Source organism: Microtus ochrogaster, linkage group LG1, assembly GCF_000317375.1.
Source record: "Microtus ochrogaster isolate Prairie Vole_2 linkage group LG1, MicOch1.0, whole genome shotgun sequence".
Classification (NCBI taxonomy): Eukaryota; Metazoa; Chordata; class Mammalia; order Rodentia; family Cricetidae; genus Microtus; species Microtus ochrogaster.
The window spans coordinates 47,873,292-47,887,822 of record NC_022027.1 but is presented as its reverse complement, the minus strand read 5'-3'; the positions used below and the strand labels follow the sequence as shown (position 1 = coordinate 47,887,822).

The 14,531-nt window shown below is 40.9% G+C and overlaps 1 protein-coding gene across 1 annotated transcript; it reads left to right on the top strand.

Moving 5' to 3' along the window:
* The first annotated feature begins 352 nt into the window (after positions 1 to 352).
* Gk2 (glycerol kinase 2) lies at positions 353 to 2,017 on the top strand. Its single transcript, XM_005359526.2, has one exon. It carries the CDS (start codon positions 353 to 355, stop codon positions 2,015 to 2,017), a length of 1,665 nt encoding a protein of 554 aa, XP_005359583.1.
* The last annotated feature ends 12,514 nt before the right edge of the window (positions 2,018 to 14,531 follow it).

Below are 14,531 nucleotides of genomic sequence, written 5' to 3'. Positions count from 1 at the left end.
TTTTTTTTTTCCTTTTCTCAATAAAAAAAAAAGTGAGTGAAAAAAAAAGAAATGTTATGGATAGTTCACAGGTAGAAAGGGAGAGAGAACAGAAATAAAGAACCACACGCAAGAGTGAAGCACAATAGTGAATATTTTCATATAAATCCCAGGGAATGACGGGGAGAGGTGAGGGGCGGGGCTTGGGTGAGGGGCGTGGCTTGGGCTAGGGGTGGGGTAGGGTGAATAGGTCAGGGAGCTGTTAGACTGGCAGCTGCGCCTGCGCACTCGAACATCCCTGATTGGTTGTTGTCCCTCCTCCAAACCGGCATCACCAGGGAAACGGTTCCTGAGCTGCAGATGCCACTGACTCATGGCAGCCTCGAAGCAAACAGCGGTGGGGCCTTTGGTGGGAGCGGTGGTCCAGGGCACCAACTCCACTCGTTTTCTAGTTTTCGATTCTAAAACAGCAGAACTAGTTAGCCATCATCAAGTGGAACTGAATCAAGAGTTTCCAAAAGAAGGATGGGTGGAGCAAGACCCCAAGGAAATCCTTCAGTCTGTCTATGAATGCATAGAGAGAACGTGCGAGAAACTTGCTGGGGTGAACATTGATATTTCCAACATTAAAGCTGTCGGCGTGAGCAATCAGCGGGAAACCACTGTGGTCTGGGACAAGTTCACGGGAGACCCGCTTTACAATGCTGTGGCGTGGCTTGATCTCAGAACCCAGGCTACTGTGGAGGCTCTCAGTAAGAAAATCCCAGGACACAGCAACTTCGTCAAGTCTAAGACAGGCCTTCCACTGAGCACTTACTTCAGCGCCGTGAAACTGCGGTGGATGCTGGATAATCTAAGACCCATTCAAAAGGCTGTGGAGGAAGGCAGAGCCCTGTTCGGGACAATCGACTCCTGGCTCATCTGGAATATGACGGGAGGAGTCAATGGAGGCATTCATTGCACAGATGTCACAAATGCTAGTAGAACGATGCTTTTCAACATCCACTCTTTGGGATGGGATAACGAACTCTGCGACTTTTTTGAAATTCCAATGAACATTCTCCCAAATATATGCAGTTCTTCTGAGATCTACGGCCTGATGACATCAGGGGCCTTGGAAGGCGTGCCAATATCTGGATGTTTGGGGGACCAATCTGCGGCATTGGTAGGGCAATTGTGCTTCCAAGAAGGTCAAGCCAAAAACACATATGGAACAGGATGTTTCTTACTATGTAATACAGGCCGTAAATGTGTGTTTTCTGAACATGGCCTTCTGACCACTGTAGCTTACAAACTAGGCAAAAAGAAGCCAGCAATTTATGCATTAGAAGGTTCTGTCGCAATAGCCGGTGCTGTTATTCGCTGGCTAAGAGACAATTTTGAAATTATAGCGACCTCAGACGAAGTTGAAAAACTTGCAAGAGAGGTGGGATCTTCTTATGGATGCTACTTCGTCCCAGCCTTTTCCGGGTTATATGCACCTTACTGGGAACCCAGTGCAAGAGGGATAATCTGTGGTCTCACTCAGTTTACCAATAAATGCCATATTGCCTTTGCTGCATTGGAAGCTGTTTGTTTCCAAACCCGAGAGATTGTGGATGCCATGAACCGTGACTGTGGGATTCCACTGAGTCACTTGCAGGTAGATGGAGGAATGACCAACAACAAAATCCTCATGCAACTCCAGGCAGACATTCTGCACGTTCCTGTAATCAAGTCTTTTATGCCCGAAACGACTGCCCTGGGAGTCGCTATGGCAGCTGGAGCTGCAGACGGGATAGATGTTTGGAGTCTTGAACCTGATGCTATGTCGACAGTCTTGATGGAACGGTATGAACCCCAAATCCAAGCCACAGAAAGTGAAATTCGTTATTCAACATGGAAGAGAGCGGTGATGAAGTCAATGGGTTGGGTTACCCCCAACGCTCCTGAGAATGGCGACAGTGCTGTCTTTTCCTGTCTGCCGTTGGGTTTTTTCATAGTGAGCAGCATGACATTATTAATTGGAGCAAGATATGTCGCAACTTTTGAAGACTAATTTCAACCACAGATTCTTAAGAAGTGACAGCTTTTTATAGAATGAATTTTGCCTTTTAATGTGAGGTCAAGGTCACTATCATAAGTTTATTTTTTATTTGTAAGCCACTTGCTACAGAACCTACAAATATACCTTAAAACAAAGGCTTTGAATAAAGAGATCACATTATAAAAACAATATGAGAAATCTCTTGTGTTTTTAACATCAATTGTTAAGGTTGTCAGGATGGGGGAAAAAGCACTTTATGGTTTTCCTCTCCATTTTTGGTATTTTATTTGGCATGCAACGTTTACCTCTATATCAGGTAGAGAAGCCAATTTGTAAACTCAGAGCACATGGCAGCCAGTAGGTCAGAAGAGGACTGTTTTAACCAAGACAGACTCAATTCCTTTAGTTTACATAGGCATGTAGGGAAACATGTATGCATACTATTTACCAAGAAAATGTTTCCTAAAATGGTAGTACTTAACCTTAAGAATTATGTGTCACTTCCTAGCATCCAATTTTTAAAAATAAATATAGAATTTATATTGACAGAACAATATGATTTCAATACTATTTCTTATGAATTGTACTTTTTATTAACTATCTTAGATCTAAGATAGAAAAATAAAAGGCTGCAAATTATTGTAGTAAATATTATTTTCTTTTTTCTTCTTTTTTTTTGGAGAGGGGGAGTGTTTTGAGACAGGGTTTCTCTGTAGCTTTGGAACCAATCCTGAGACTCACTCTGTAGAGCAGGCTAGCTTTAAACTCATAGAAATCCACCTGTCTCTGCCTCCCTAGTGCTGTGATTAAAGGCATGAGTCCCCACAGCTCTGAATAAATATTATTTTCAAGGGGGAGATTATTGAAACAATATTAAATCATGTCTAACTCTAAGAAGAATATTAAGGACACAAAAGAACAAATGCAAATGTAAATTTTAAACACTTATAACATGTTATGTAATATGATATTTTAAATTATACTTTGAAATGCATACTACAAGCCATAAAGTAAAAGAAAAATTTTATTATTTAAATATCTATGTTAGAAACACAAAATACTCAATTGATCCTAAAACATAAAACAGATAAAAAGGAATACATAATAAACAGGAAAATATACTTAAACATAAGCATGCTGAGAAACACATTAACTATAAATGATCCAATTATTTCAAATCAAAAGCAAGATTTCAAATTAAGGAAAGCCCCAACTATGCCTGTTCATCCAGAAAGCATTACACATATATAGAAAAAAATTTAAAGAGGAAGGATTAAAAAAGATGTGCCATGTTGAAATGAATCAAAAGAAATCTGAAGTGCTTATCCCTGTTGCAAAAGGCAAAATTCAGAACAAAGAATGTTACCAGTGATAATATTATTTTGCAGCAAAAAGACAAAAGGGTATACTCATCAGAATTTATAATAAGTCTAAATATTTAAGCACTTTATAATCAAAATTCAAAATGTGCAAAGCATAAATGTGGTAGATATGAAAGAATTAAAATATTAATTGCAGCAAGTGATTTCAACATCATCTCCTCCGTGTCCAATATAGCAACAGAACATGCAAATGAAGATTTGGAAAGTATAGACTATTTAAATAATACCATCAACTTGACTTAATGGGCATTCTTAGAACATGCCAACTGACAACTTTTTCTGATCAAGTGTGCATGAATCATTTACCACCAAAGACCATATCAAATTATAGCCCAATTTGTTTTCCATTTTGTATAGACTTAAGTACATGCAAATTCACAAAAGAAATACCTTTGGAAAATTCCTTTATGACTGGAAATTATGGATTACTTTTTAAAAGGGAAAGTTTTTAATTGAGTGAAAATTCATCATGTCATTGCAGAGAAAGCATTATGCAGCAAGAGTAACCAGACCCAAAGTCTATACACCTCACTGAACTTCTATATGCTCAGAACAGGCATTCTGAAGCTGTCAGGGCTCATTCATACAAAATGTCAGAAAACACAAACAGGAAACTGGAGAAATATCTCAGTAGTTAAGAACTTTGATTGCTCTTCCAAAGGTCCTGGGTTTAATTCCCAGCACCCACATGGCAGCTCACAACCATCTGTAACTCTAGTTCCAGAGGATCTGATGCCTTTTTTTGACCTCCAAGGAATTGGGCACACATACAAGGTGTGTGTGTGTGTGTGTGTGTGTGTGTGTGTGTGTGTGTGTGCATTTGTATGTGTATTATCTGATTGTCGATGTGAGTACAGAAACTGTAGGGTCCAGAAGGCACCCTAGAGCTGGAGTTACCAGCATCTGTGGATCACTAATTAAGAATACTGGGAACAAAATTCATATTCTCTGAAAAAGTAGTATGAGCTCTTGACTGCTGAACCATCGTTCCAGCCCATTGCCAAATTGTTGGGTTTGTTTTTTATACTAATTTATTGATTTTGAAAGCTCTATTTATTTGTGTGTGTGTGCGCTCCCTTGAGTGTATGCATGTGTAGCACATACATATAGCTGCTGGTGGAAGCCAAAGAAGGCATCAGATCCCCTGTTACAGGCAGTTGTGAGCTGCCAAATGCAGGTGCTGGGAGCAAAACCCAGCCCGTGTCCAAGAACAGCAAGTACTCTTGTTCACTTAGCTATTCACAATCATGTTATGAGTCAAAGGTTCTCTAGAGAAACAGAGCTTACAACAGATGTACATACAGATGCATATATATATATATGTATATATGCATATATATATAATGACTTATAGGGTATGGTACAGTTAGTCCAACTATGGCTGTCTACCAAGGGACAGTCCAAGAATACAGTAGTTGTTCAGTCCACAAGGATGCATGTCTCAGCTGGTCTTCAGTGAATGCCAAAATCCTGGAAAAAGCAGGCTCTACTGCCAGTGAAGGAAAGGGCTTGGCAGTGGAAGCAAGCAGGCAAAGAAAGTAAGTTTCCTTCTTCCATGTTCTTTATATAAATTGCCAGCAGAAAAGGCTTGTATTAAACACGGAGCTTCCCATTTCAAAAGATTGGGATTAAAAAGGGTCTTCCCTCTTCAAACGATGCCTTACAGGTGTACCTGGCTGCTTGGGTTTGGGTCAATTCCTGATGTAGTCAAGCTGACAACCAAGAACCATCGTCGCAGGAAAACATCAAGCTCAGCAGCGTCTCCGTCCCATTCCTTCCACTAACACCCTTCTGTGACTCTCAGCTTTCCCCTTTTTAAGAAACATCTTTCCCTTTGTATATCTAGTTTCATAATTTATCTTACGCGGCATTGGCGAGGTCCTGCTTCATCTGTGCGATGACGCTGTCCTCCTTTAACACGAAGCACATGTGTGAGCGAGAACGGCTGAGCTGAAGCAGGAAGCATGAACACTAACAGCATCTCCATACAATTTCTCAAGGGCACGATTTGTGAACCAAATCAAGTGAGTGGTGACGCCAAAGAAAGGCAATAGATGAGGATGATGACAGAGAGAGAGAGAGAGAGAGAGAGAGAGAGAGAGAGAGAGAGAGAGAGACTTAGAGAAGGAAGAGAAACAAAGAAAAGGGAGGAAGCTAAGGGCACCTAAAGAGAGGCAGGATGCATTATTGCATCTAGTTTAAGACAAGAAGTATTTTAACATCATGGGGGAGAGTCATTAAGCAGCTACTTAATCTCTGATTTAGCTCCAGGAATGTCAATGGTGTACACTGGACATAGAGATAACTTGCCCCTACTCAGAGTCCTGAATTATGTGTCTGTCTCATCTCCGATGCTTCTATTATGATCGTGATAAAAATGCCCATAACCTCCTAGGGACACTGTTGTACTCACTGATACCTCGGTGCCTGGGTCTAATGGTTATATTCAGCAATCTCCATTTAGGTAGAACATTATGTACTTCCTCTATGACTATTAGATATGGAAATTTCGCTCCTGTGTGTTTCTTAAGAACATAGGAACTAATAAGATCTCCTGCAGTAATCATCGAGCAAAGTCCAGAGACAACATCATCTCAGTCAGTAGCCTACTTTATCTTCCCACTGAAATGAGGATACTATACTCTATTCTGATTGTTTCAATCAGAAGTTAATAAACTTAATATTTAAAGATTCATCGTAGTTCCTATCAACAACCTTTATTGCCGAGTTCATTTGAGCTTTGAAGAAATTGTGTGTGATCCTTGCCCTCTTTGTGTTTAGCATACATTACTGCACATTAGCGTGTCGACTCTCCCCAAACGACTTTATTTTAGCAAATAAAAGGGAAAGAAGGCCTTGATAGACCCTTGGTGAGAAAGGAGTCTATGGCAGTAAGACCCTGTTAATTATCTTGTTTTAAACCATCTGAAATTCAGCTCATTGTAAACAATCCACAGATCTCTTACATTTAGTTAGGAGAGTATGCTTTTCAAATATCAGAAAAGCCAAGCTCAAGAAAAGCTTATAAAGCCAAAATTAGTAAGAAGATATTATGTCTCTAATAATAACTCTAAAGAAAATAGGGCAAAATCCAGTACAAAAAGAAAATTTGAGAGACTGCAAATAAGGTCAGTTTTGGTTTGTCTACGGAGCTTTCCCTCTGAAATGCAGAAGGCTGGGTGCACAGTTACCCCTCCATGTTTTCATTTCAGTGCACCCTGGGCAGTGATGTCAGGGCAGGCGATAGATAGAAACCCCTGAAGGAAGCTGTAGCTGCTAGTCTCTCCTGCTTGTCCCCACATTTTTATCAAAGTTTGTCTGATCTTAAATGTATTTCACTAAAACAACTGACTGAAAACGTCTTCCCAATTCTTTTTCAAGTGGAGCACAGTTATCTGCCATCGGTACTGTTTTCCTATTAAGAACACCTAGCAAAATGAACAAGAAAATAAACTTCTTGATTCAAAACGGGTATGGTTCTAGAATCGAGAAAAGAAACATGACTGCTTTACAGCATTTAGTATTCTCCAAAATAGTATTCTCAAAGAAGTCCTCAAGAAGTTGCTAGAACTGAATAGCCCTGGTGTCCATCATCATTAAAAAAAAATTAAACAGAAAGTAGAATTGTTGTTTCATAAATATATATTGGAAAAACTTTGTCTCAGACAATACTGTAATACATTTTACAAGATGAAAGCAAAGGCAATATAAACACATCTGTGAGATTTATTATGAAATTTAGAATTTTGTCCTGGCAAATGAGTAATTTGGAGGATACGTACATACATACCAGCTCCTATTGCCAGTTGTTCCAGGCATGCTCTAGAAGAGTCTGAGTTACAGGAAATCATCCTTTATTCAAGAACAACTTCTAAATAGAAAATGCTTATAGATTTTTTTTGAGAAGTTGTTTCTAAGTCAAAAACATAAATCTGGGAAAGAACGGCTGGATATAAAATTCTTCTCTGCACAAAATGCTTGCTGCTCATTTTCACAAAACGTGGTTAACCTAGGAAATTCTTTAATTTGGGGGACAGTTGAAAACTTTTGTCCTCTGACCTAGGCATCCCCACCCTCCTCCCCTGATCCTGTGCATCCCCACCCTCTTCTCTCCTGATCCTGTGCACCCCCATCCTCCTACCCCTAGCCTGTGCATCCCCACCCTCCTCCCCCTGATCCTGTGCATCCCCACCCTCCTCTCCCCTGATTCTGTGCATCCCCACCCTCCTCTCCCCTGATTCTGTGCATCCCCACCCTCCTCCCCTGATCCTGCGCATCCCCACCCTCCTCCCTGATGATCCTGTTCATCTCCACCCTCCTCTCTCCTGATCCTGTACATCCCCACCCTCCTCCCCACTGATCCTGTTCATCCCCACCCTCCTCCCTGCTGATTCTGTGCATCCCACCCTCCTATCCCCTGATCCCAGGCATCCCCACCCTCCTCTCTCTTGACCTTGGACATCTGCACTTCCTCTCACCCTTCCTCCCTTTTTTCCATTATTCTTACTCCACCTCCCTTTCTTAATCTCCCTTTGTGTCTTTTCCCTGAAACGAAATCGACTGGGTGATATCATAACTACTTGTATTCATAAACATCAAAAGGATGGCAGCCCGTTTGACATCCTGCAGATGAACATGCACTAAAAAGTGGCACTGGCAAGTGGGCGCTTGGTGCCCACTGGGCACCAAGCAGCGATGTGCTAAAGCTCCAGCATGCTGCTCCATAGAGAAGAACGGCACTCATTACAGTCGTATCAAAACCACATCATGTACCAACTGTTTGCCTCTGTGATTATCTGGACAATCATTTATCTAACTTTCATTCATCCTGCCACAGCCTCTCCCCTTCAGTTCTAACAATGTCCAATTTTTCCCTTGTCTCCATATGCATTCTCTTCTCTTTTCTGTTTGAGTTTAACTTTCTCATACCAGCCCCAAGTACATTATGAAAATTAACCAATGCATATGTAAAGAGAAATGTGAAGAACACACAAATGCATTTTATAAAATTTCCCGGCAGCCTTTGATGATGTTTTGTTTCTGATATGCCATAGATAGCTATCACTAGAGAACTAGAGCTGTGTACTCTTCATTGGCCAAGGACCTGGAAACATATTCCTAATGAATTTCAATTAAAACATACAAACCATATGTTGGAACCTGGGGTTCAAAGAAAGTTATATAGCCCAGTTCTCAGAGCTGGTTTGTGTCTGAAAGAACTGAGGCCCAAGAAAATTTTTCTTGGAAATATTTTTCTTTGAAAATTTCAATTTTCTAAATAATATTTTATTAATTCTTTAACAATATCGTATGATTTATTTCAATCATATGCCTCTCCCTCTAAATCCACTCCTGTGAATTCTCTGCAGCCTCCTTTCTACTCACCCAACTCTGAGCTTTCTTCTTCTGTCTTGCCCCTGAACTTGTTTGTGTTCCCTGTAAGTCTTGGGAGTGTAATCTTCCCTGGAGTGTGTCAGTCTATCAGGAGACCTATCATAAAGGAAAACTGACTTTCCTCTCCCAGTGCTAGAATTCTGCTAAACGGACATAGTAATAAAAAGGCTTTTAATGAGTTTCAGCTCTGCTACCCCCACCCCACATCAGACAAGTCTCTTCTAGATGGCGCTTAATACAGACAACCTCAATTGATCAATGTGCAGAGAGTAAAATTTCAATCTTAAGTATACAAAACGCCACTTGTTTCCTCGGGGTTGAGATTTGCAGAGACTGAGGAATAAGACTGCATTTCCACAGTTTCCCACCCAGCATTCACAGAGGTCCCAAGGAAAGGGCAATTCACACCCTCTCTCACTTCGTTCACACTCATACTGCAAGTGCCCCACCAGGAACAGGTTAACCTCTTATGCTAGCCATCTCTCTCATTTATCTTCTGCATTTCCACAGTTTCCCACCCAGCATTCACAGAGGTCCCAAGGAAAGGGCAATTCACACCTTCTCACATCACACTCGTACTGCAAGTGCCCCACCAGCTACCGCCCAGGGACAGGTTAACCTCTTAGGCTAGCCATCTCTCTCATTTATCTTCTGCATTTCCACCATTCCCCACCTCATTTTGACTTTCCCCCCTCCCCCCCCCCAGCTCCTCAGCAATAAAACTGAAATGGTGGCTGAGCACAGTGTCTCACCAGAGAGTACCTGGCCTTCTGGTCTCCAGACAGAACCTTTTAGAATTTTTAGCAAACAGGAGTAGTTTGGAAAGGAGGGTCAGAATTCAAGCTACTCCCAGGGTGGTCAAAGAAATGAACAGTGATCACAGGCATCCCCAGAGTCTATGGTACTACATTATTTCATGACCAAGGGCAGGACACAGGCACTGTCTCACCAGTTCTGAAAATGGGAAGTCTGCTATTTTACCCTACAGCTTTTAAGAGAATACGACAATTATCTAACCAACGTGGTGTGAAGGTCAGTTATGGTCAGTCCTTCAACCTGGGTCTTCTGGATTCCCTTCACCCTCCCATTGTCAAATTTACCAGCCTCTCTCATGTCTTATAGGAATGTCAGGCTGCCAGAGTTAGTGGCCTGAAGTCTATTCTTGCTGTACTCTCTACAATAGTGCAGAGAGACTTTAATTCCACTTTATAAAGGCCATGTAATCCTCCAGATTTAGGTGTTAGAGGAGGGCCGCTTGTTTATCCCAGCTGTTCAGAACCGAAATAATCACACAGAAACTGTATTAATTCCACTAAAAAATGAGTGGAATTCTGCCTATAACACGGATGATCTTCATGAGCAATATGCTAGTAAAATGCATCATACAAAAAGGGGACAGCCACTATATGATTGAACTCATACCAGGTAGCTGAAGAATCAAACTGACACAGGCAAAGTGTAGAATAGTATTATAAATGTTGTGAGAGGGAAGCAGCAGGAGATAAGTTTAAGATATAAGCAGTTGTAGACGGATGGTAATGATGGTTACACAGCACCACTGACTGTTACTATAAGACTGTTTGTTACTATAAGACTGTGCGTGTTGTGTCACAACAAACAAGACTGCCCTGTGGATATCCACCACCCTGAGCTACCACAGCTACACCTAACACTGCATCACACAACACACTTTTCATCTATCATACAACTATTAGCATGTATGTTAGTTATTAGCCCTAATGCTGTTAGCCCTTCTCCAAATCCTCATATCTCACATATCTTCTAGTTGTTTGGGTGTTTTTAATGTTTAAAAGATCCCAACTGGGATTTCAGTCTGGTGTTTCAATTTGGGTCTCTGTCTCTGTCTGCTTTCATCGCCCGATGAAAGTTAATCTCCAGGAGGATGACTATATGTCTTTCTTTGGGTTCACCATCTTATTTAGCTTCTCTAGGATTATGAATTATAGGCTCAATGTTCTTTATTTATGGCTAGAAACCAAATATGAGTGAGTACATCCCATGTTCCTCTTTTTGGGTCTGGCTTACCTCACTCAGGATAGGGAGCACGAGCAAGGAACTCAGGACCGCGAGGGGTGCACCCACATACTGAGACATTGGGGATGATCTATCGGGAACTCACCATGCCAGCTGGGTCTGAAAAAGCATGGGATAAAACTGGACTCGCTGAACACAGCGGACAATGAGGACTGCTGAGAAGTCAAGAACAATGACACTGGGTTTTCATCCTACTGCATGTACTGGCTTTGTAGGAGCCTTGGCAATTTGGATGCTCACCTTAATAGACCTGAAAGGAGGTGGGAGGTCCTTGGACTTCCCACAAGGCAGGGAACCCGGACTGCTCTTGGGACTGATGAGGGAGGGAGACTAGATTGGGGGAGGGGGAAAGATATGGGAGGCGGTGGAGGGGAGGAGGCAGAAATCTTTAATAAATAAATAAAATAAAATAAAATAGAAGCGTTATTTTTAAATAAGGCTGGCTCAGGAAGAGGTGGCTGATAATAAAGTGATATTAAGCAAATAAAAAAAAAGTATTTGAAAAAAAAAGACCCCAACTGATAGGACTCAGAGCCACTTGGTTTTCAACACAATTTAAGGTATTTCCTATAATATACACCATTGCTTTTAGAACTTCAAAATTTTTAAACTCCAGTGATCAATAGTCTAAGTTATCTCATTACTCCTGTGTGATATCAGTGTACTGTATAAACAGAAAGTTATGGATGATTTAGAACAATTCAGAACAAAAAAAAAAGAGCTACTGGATGATACATTGCAGGAGTCTCCTTACAAAGCCCCCCACCCAAAACAGTCTTACTGTAGATTTTCATCTTGCTATCTCAATCATTCTTACATTCTAAGAGAACAAATAACAACAATGAAAAATATGTGCTTTGTGTGCTAAATATACCCTTGATAACCAGTTTATTTATCATTAAATGTGATATATTACCATAAAGCAAAGCTTCCAAGTTTCTGTAGTATATGCCTAAACAACTAAAATCATATTCATTTTAATCTTTAGAATCTTCAATAATCTAAAAAGAGATTTTTTTTAACACTGAGATTTATGCTTTTCTCACTAGTCCTTGTCTGTCTCTTTTGTCACATCTCTGATAGAAAAATGGGCATGACCCCAAGTGCGGTTCTGAAATCATTGCTCTGTAAAGATATCCATCTGTTCCTTTCATTGTCCTCCTAGTCATATCTCACTGGGTTTGGGACTTCCAAACACATTTCTGTTACTGTCAGTGTTACAGAGCCAAGAACTCTTTGGACAAACAAACAGAATTATGAGCTATTGCCTTATGTGTGCTCAAAAGACTTGGCCTTGTCTAGATCTAGAACTTTTATTGTAGAGAAGATAGTGGAATGTTCAGCAAGAAGTAAAATGTACCTGGTATTAGATAAAACAGATATCTTAAAGACAAGTACCATGTATCATAAAACAAAGTCCATCAAATTTTCTAGTGAATATTGCATTCAAAGCTATCCCATTCCTAATGTGTTGATGCTTCAGAAATTGTTATTTTTCACAAATCTTTTAAATAGCTTCAACCTCATATATTCTACTTGACATAAAAGTGAGGCTAAACAATATATAAAATACATGAAAAGGAATTATTTTGTTTATTCTTTTCTATGGTATAGTTGTACAAACAATTCATAGAGTAACAATGTCCCATTGAGATGAAACGTATTTTCTTTCCTAATGAATAAACACTCTCCAAAGGATTCAGGAAACTTAAACTTACTTTTAAGTTTCTAGCTCTTAACACCAGATGTCTGTAGAATGTGTGTGTGTGTGTGTGTGTGTGTTATTTTTATATTTTACTATGTGTACATACATGTATGTGAGTGCAGTTACTTCCGGAATGTAGAAGAGGACATCAGAGTTCCTGCAGTCAGAGTTACAAGTTATTGTGACTTGCTAGATCTGGGTGCTGAGAAATGAACTCAGGTCCTGTACACATAATTTCTGAACCACCTCCTTAACTCCCAGAAGAATATTTCTTGATATCATCTATTTTCAGAACTAGGGAATTATTCTGGTTCTCCAATCAACCAAATGTTTACAGAATAGACATCTGGAATAGTGGTTGTGAAGATTAGACTTTGCCAACTTCATACAAACAAAAGTCCCTTGAAAGAGGCATCTTTGATTGAGAAATTGACTACATAAGATTGACCAGTGGACATATCTGCAGGGCATTTTATTGGGTGCTGACTGATGTAGAAGTGACTGTGGGCACTGCCACCTCTGGGAGGGTAGTCCTGGGTTATACAAGAACTAAAGCTGAACAAGCTATGAAAAGTCAGCATAGTCTCTGCTTGGTTCCCACCTCTAGAATCCTGCCTTGGCTTCCATCAGTGATGAACTCTAACCTGTAAGATAAATAAACCTTTACCTCTCCTAGTTGCTATTGGCCATGGTGTTTTATCACAGAAACAGACAGTAAACTAAGACAGTAGAGCAGTATCCTGAAATACACTTATCCAAGTATTACAAACATGCCATGGAGTGGACCAGCTAAATGGGGAAAATGAAACTGAACAAGATCAGTAGGTAGAGCATGAGACTCTTAATCTCAGGGGTGTGTGTTGAGGAGAGAGGGCCTGCTTTTTGTCCCAGCTAGGTTACACCCAAAATAATCACACAGAAACTATATTTATTTAAACACTGCCTGGCCCATTAGTTCTAGCCTCTTATTGGCTAACTCTCACATCTTGATTCAACCCATTTCCAATAATCTGTATGCTACCAGGAAAGATTCAGCAGGTCTGACCTGGCAGCTTCATGGCAGTCCCCCCCCCTCTCTCTGTGTGTGTGTGTGTGTGTATGTGTGTGTGTTTATTATAGAAGTTATTTCATAATACAGCCAAATTGAAAACAGATGATCCAAGAAACTTCCACTGTGACTGTTCCAATCACCCAACCTAGTTCAGGCACAACACTTGAACCAGGGGCAATTGAAAAGATTCCTGGTCCCTAGTCTTTTCAACCCTTGTATCGCTTCACTTGGGTTGACCAGATGAATGACTGTCTTCCTTTATCTGCACAGTTTCCAGTCTCAGTAAAAGCTGTTCATATCGAATTGACACAAATCAATTAATAAGCTGTCTTATAAACAATTATGGAATCCTATGATATGGGAATGAAGTCTTCAGTTAATATAACCTACTTCCTGGTCTGGATTTTATGTTACCTTGTTTAGGCTTTCCATAGAACTAATCTTCTGGGAGTGACTAATGATTGATATCTTGGAACTGAAGAGACAGTTCACTGGTCAAGAACATTGGCTACTCTCTAGAGGACCCAGGTTTAATTCCCAGCACCCAGAGGGTAACTCACATCTGTCTGCAACTCCGGTCCAAGAGGATTTGAGGCTCTCTTCTGGTCTCCCCAGATCCCAGGCATGCACATGGTACACAGATACACATGCATGGCGTCCAACGTCGGGCTGTTTTGCCCCCGACTCAAGCGGGTAGCTCGCTAGCTAACACAGCATGCTCCCGGGTGCTGTTTTTTAGTTCATGACTCGGGCCCCAGTGCAGAGTCCGAGACACACTCGGCCACACAGGCCCATTCTGCCTGCCTTGGCTAAGTTTGCAGCGGAACCCCATTGCCTGAACTAGCAGAAGCTCAAGTACCTGCGGTTTTGCAACAAAAGCCGTCACAGCGGCAGATTTGGTCTGATACAAAGTGACTTGGCCGGGCGGTGGTGGCACAC